The sequence below is a fragment of the Octopus bimaculoides genome, chromosome 5 (genome assembly GCF_001194135.2).
Source record: "Octopus bimaculoides isolate UCB-OBI-ISO-001 chromosome 5, ASM119413v2, whole genome shotgun sequence".
In the NCBI taxonomy this organism is placed as follows: Eukaryota; Metazoa; Mollusca; class Cephalopoda; order Octopoda; family Octopodidae; genus Octopus; species Octopus bimaculoides.
This window is the reverse complement of record NC_068985.1, coordinates 34,796,822-34,800,206: the sequence shown is the minus strand read 5'-3', so window position 1 is coordinate 34,800,206 and position 3,385 is coordinate 34,796,822. Positions and strand designations below refer to the sequence as shown.

Here is a 3,385-nt window from a genome sequence, read left to right as displayed (position 1 = left end):
GGCTGTAATTCCTACAGAAAAACAGTAGAGATGACCTTAACACTTGATTTAAGAGCACAGCTAACTCAGTAGTACATGATATTGACTTATAAAATGGTTTAATATACTTTGTACTGTAATGTGTTTGGCTAACGAAATATCTTGTCTCTGCAAGTCATTAATTTTTTTTAAGATAATTTATGAAATCATGCTGTCTACTAGCAATATTTATATTACTTAGCCATTTCTTTTATATATAAATACTCATGCTTACTAACATCAGCATGCTGCGTTTTCCCAGCTACAAGAAATTATATAAAAATGGGCATATTTATTGTTTTGAGAGAATGATTTAAAATTTTTGATGTTGCCTAGAAAGAAGCCAAAAAAATAAATTCTATAGTTTATATATAATCATACATAGTCACAGGTATTACTGTGTGATAAGGCTCTGGTTCAGTCCAATTCCATTTTCTTGTATAACTTCAGGCCAACCAAAACCTCATGAGTGGGATTTGGCAGAAAGAAACTGAAAGATGCCTGTTACATGAACATATATATATCATCAACATCATCATCGTCGTCGTCATTTAATGTCCACCTTCAATACTGGCATGGGTCAGACAGTTTGACAAGCACAGATCAGGCAGAAGACTGTACCAGAATTCTATAAGTCATTTGGCAGATATTTTACAGCTGGAATCCCTTCTTAACACCAACCACTCAGTGGAGTGGACTTATTGCTTTTTACGTCTCACAAGCACAGGTGAGGTCACTTTGGCAAGGATTTACATATCAAGAGGGCTTTGCAGTCTGGCATAAGAAACCAATATTTGTTCAAGGTGAGGCATTAGCATGGCTGCAATGCAATGACTGTAATAAGTAAATGATAAAAGGTATACATTAAGCTGTCTATACTACTCAATGAAACAATGAACCATGATATTTGTGAGCTCTTACTCCAGTGCATGTAATTTTTTCATTGATTGCTTATGCACTTATCTTCAGGTTCCCTTGAAACACTGTCATAAACATCATCTATGTCAGTAAGAAATTAATGCAAGAATTTAAGTCATGGCTATAAATTACATTTAGGTCATGTTAGTATTCTTATGATATTGCCATAATAAATACTAATGAGATAGACTCAAACATGCTCTCACACACATATATGTATGTAGAAATTTGTTAACAGACTAAAAGAGAATATACATTTCATGATTGTTGGTTTTCCTTTAAGATCATTTCAAAGATCATGCTATGTACTAACAATATTGATTGTACTTACCTGGGTGTTTCATAGGTAAATATCTGGGCTCACTATCTTCAGCATCTTGCTCTCTGTTATCTTCAAAAATGACATATAAGTGGGCATCTTTATTGTTTGGGGGGAATGTTTTAAATATATTGATATTGCACAGAAAGTAACAAGTCAACTTCAGGACTTACTTTATATACTTTTTTAAGCCTAGTACTTTATCTATCAGTCTCTCACCTCAATGGGTTATGATCTCAGAATGTACTGACGCTAATTTTTATTCCATCAATGTTTAGTACGTATTGTACTGATTCCATCACTTCAACATTTAATTGATAATTAAAAATGATTATGTAGCCATTCACAAATACATTTATTGAAATTAGGTTCTTTCTCAGGTTTCTTTCTTGCTAAAGTAATCCACAAGCTAGAGTACCTTTGGATACTCAACAACTAAAGCTGATCACATTCACCATTGCATATCTGTTTAATATCTTGTGTTTCGTGTGTAGGCAAGCATCTATTGTATTCAATATTAGTGATATAATTATTTAGTTTATTTGTATAAATGAAGCAGTGATTTTGTTACAACATTTCGTACCTGATATGCCAGATATAAACCAACAACAAAGTAGATATAGTGATTATTCAAACAATGAATTTATGGATGATTAATGGGTTGGATAGGTGCTGATAAAAGGGCAAAAGCTCCTGAAATATGGCATATACTACATTCTCCTTTTTCTATATTCAATTCCAGTGTTTGTTTACATCTGGCATCTCAGATACAAAATGTCATAACAAAATCAATATTGGCTATAATTCCAACATAAAAACGGTAGAGATGACCTGAACACATGATTTAAGAGCACAGATAACTCAGTAGTACATGATATTGACTTATAAAATGGTTTAATATACTTTGTACTGTAATGTGTTTGGCTAACGAAATACCTTGTCTCTACAAGTCATTAATTTTTTTAAAGATAATTTATAAAATCATGCTGTGCACTAACAATATTTATATTAATTAGCCATTTCTTTTATATATAAATATTCATGCTCACTAACTTCAGCATGCTACGCTTTTACAGCTACAAGAAATTATATAAAAATGGGCATATTTATTGTTTTGAGAGGTTGATTTAAATTTTTGATGTTGCATAGAAAGAAGCCAAAAAAAAGAAATTCTATAGTTTATATATAAACATACATAGGCACAGGTATTACTATGTGATAAGCAGCTTGCTTCCCAAACCGTCCAACCCATGCTAGCATCGAAAGCAGACGTTAAACAATGAAAATATATATATATATATATATATATGTATATATATACACACACACACAATCATACATACATACATACAGATAGACAGACAGATAGATAGATAGATATATGAGAGCATATATATCTTTGTGTTCGTCCACTGCCATCACCACTTGACAATGAGTGTTGGTTTGTTTACATGAAGAGAGCTTAGCAGCCTGGCATAAGAAACCAATATTTAAATATAAAAAATAATATGTAATTAATTTATGGATTGCTTATGTACTTACCATCAGGTTTCCTTGAAACATTGACATAAACATCATCTATGTCTGTAAGAAATTAATGCAAAAATTTAAGTCATGGCTATAAATTACATTTATATCATGTTAGTATTCTTATGATATTGCCATAATAAACACTAATGTGATAAACTCAAACACACTCTCACACGCATACATGTATATAGAAATATGTTAACAGACAAAAAGAGAGTATACTTTCATGATCATTGGTTTTTCTTTAAGATCGTTTTTAAGAACATACTATGTACTTACAATAATGATTGTACTTACCTGGGTGTTTCAGAAATAAATATCTGGGCTCACTATCTTCAGCATGTTGCTCTCTCTTAGCTTTAAAAATGAAATAAAAGTGGGCACTTTAAATATATTGATATTGCACAGAAAGTAACAAGTCAACTCCGGGACTTAAGTTATATGTTTTTTAAGCCTAGTACTTTTACTATCAGTATCTTTTGTTGAACTGCTCCAGTATGGATATGTAAACACACCAACATCAGTTGTCAAGCAGTGATGGGGTCAGAAACACACACATACACTCACACACACACACACACACACACACACACACACACA

General features: G+C 31.9%; 1 protein-coding gene across 6 annotated transcripts in view; it reads right to left on the bottom strand.

Moving 5' to 3' along the window:
* The window catches only part of LOC106879981 (uncharacterized), a 263,310-nt gene that overhangs the window by 33,373 nt on the left and 226,552 nt on the right, over window positions 1-3,385 (bottom strand). For 5 of the 6 annotated variants that reach the window (XM_052968292.1, XM_052968290.1, XM_052968293.1 and 2 more), the window contains 3 exons: window positions 3,083-3,142; window positions 2,798-2,839; window positions 1,268-1,327 (listed from right to left, as the gene is read on the bottom strand). In XM_052968292.1, coding sequence (XP_052824252.1) covers window positions 1,268-1,327; window positions 2,798-2,839; window positions 3,083-3,142 — 162 coding nt within the window. Of the gene's footprint in view, window positions 1-1,267; window positions 1,328-2,797; window positions 2,840-3,082; window positions 3,143-3,385 lie in introns of those variants that run through there. The other variant, XR_008264230.1, reaches the window with a different exon arrangement.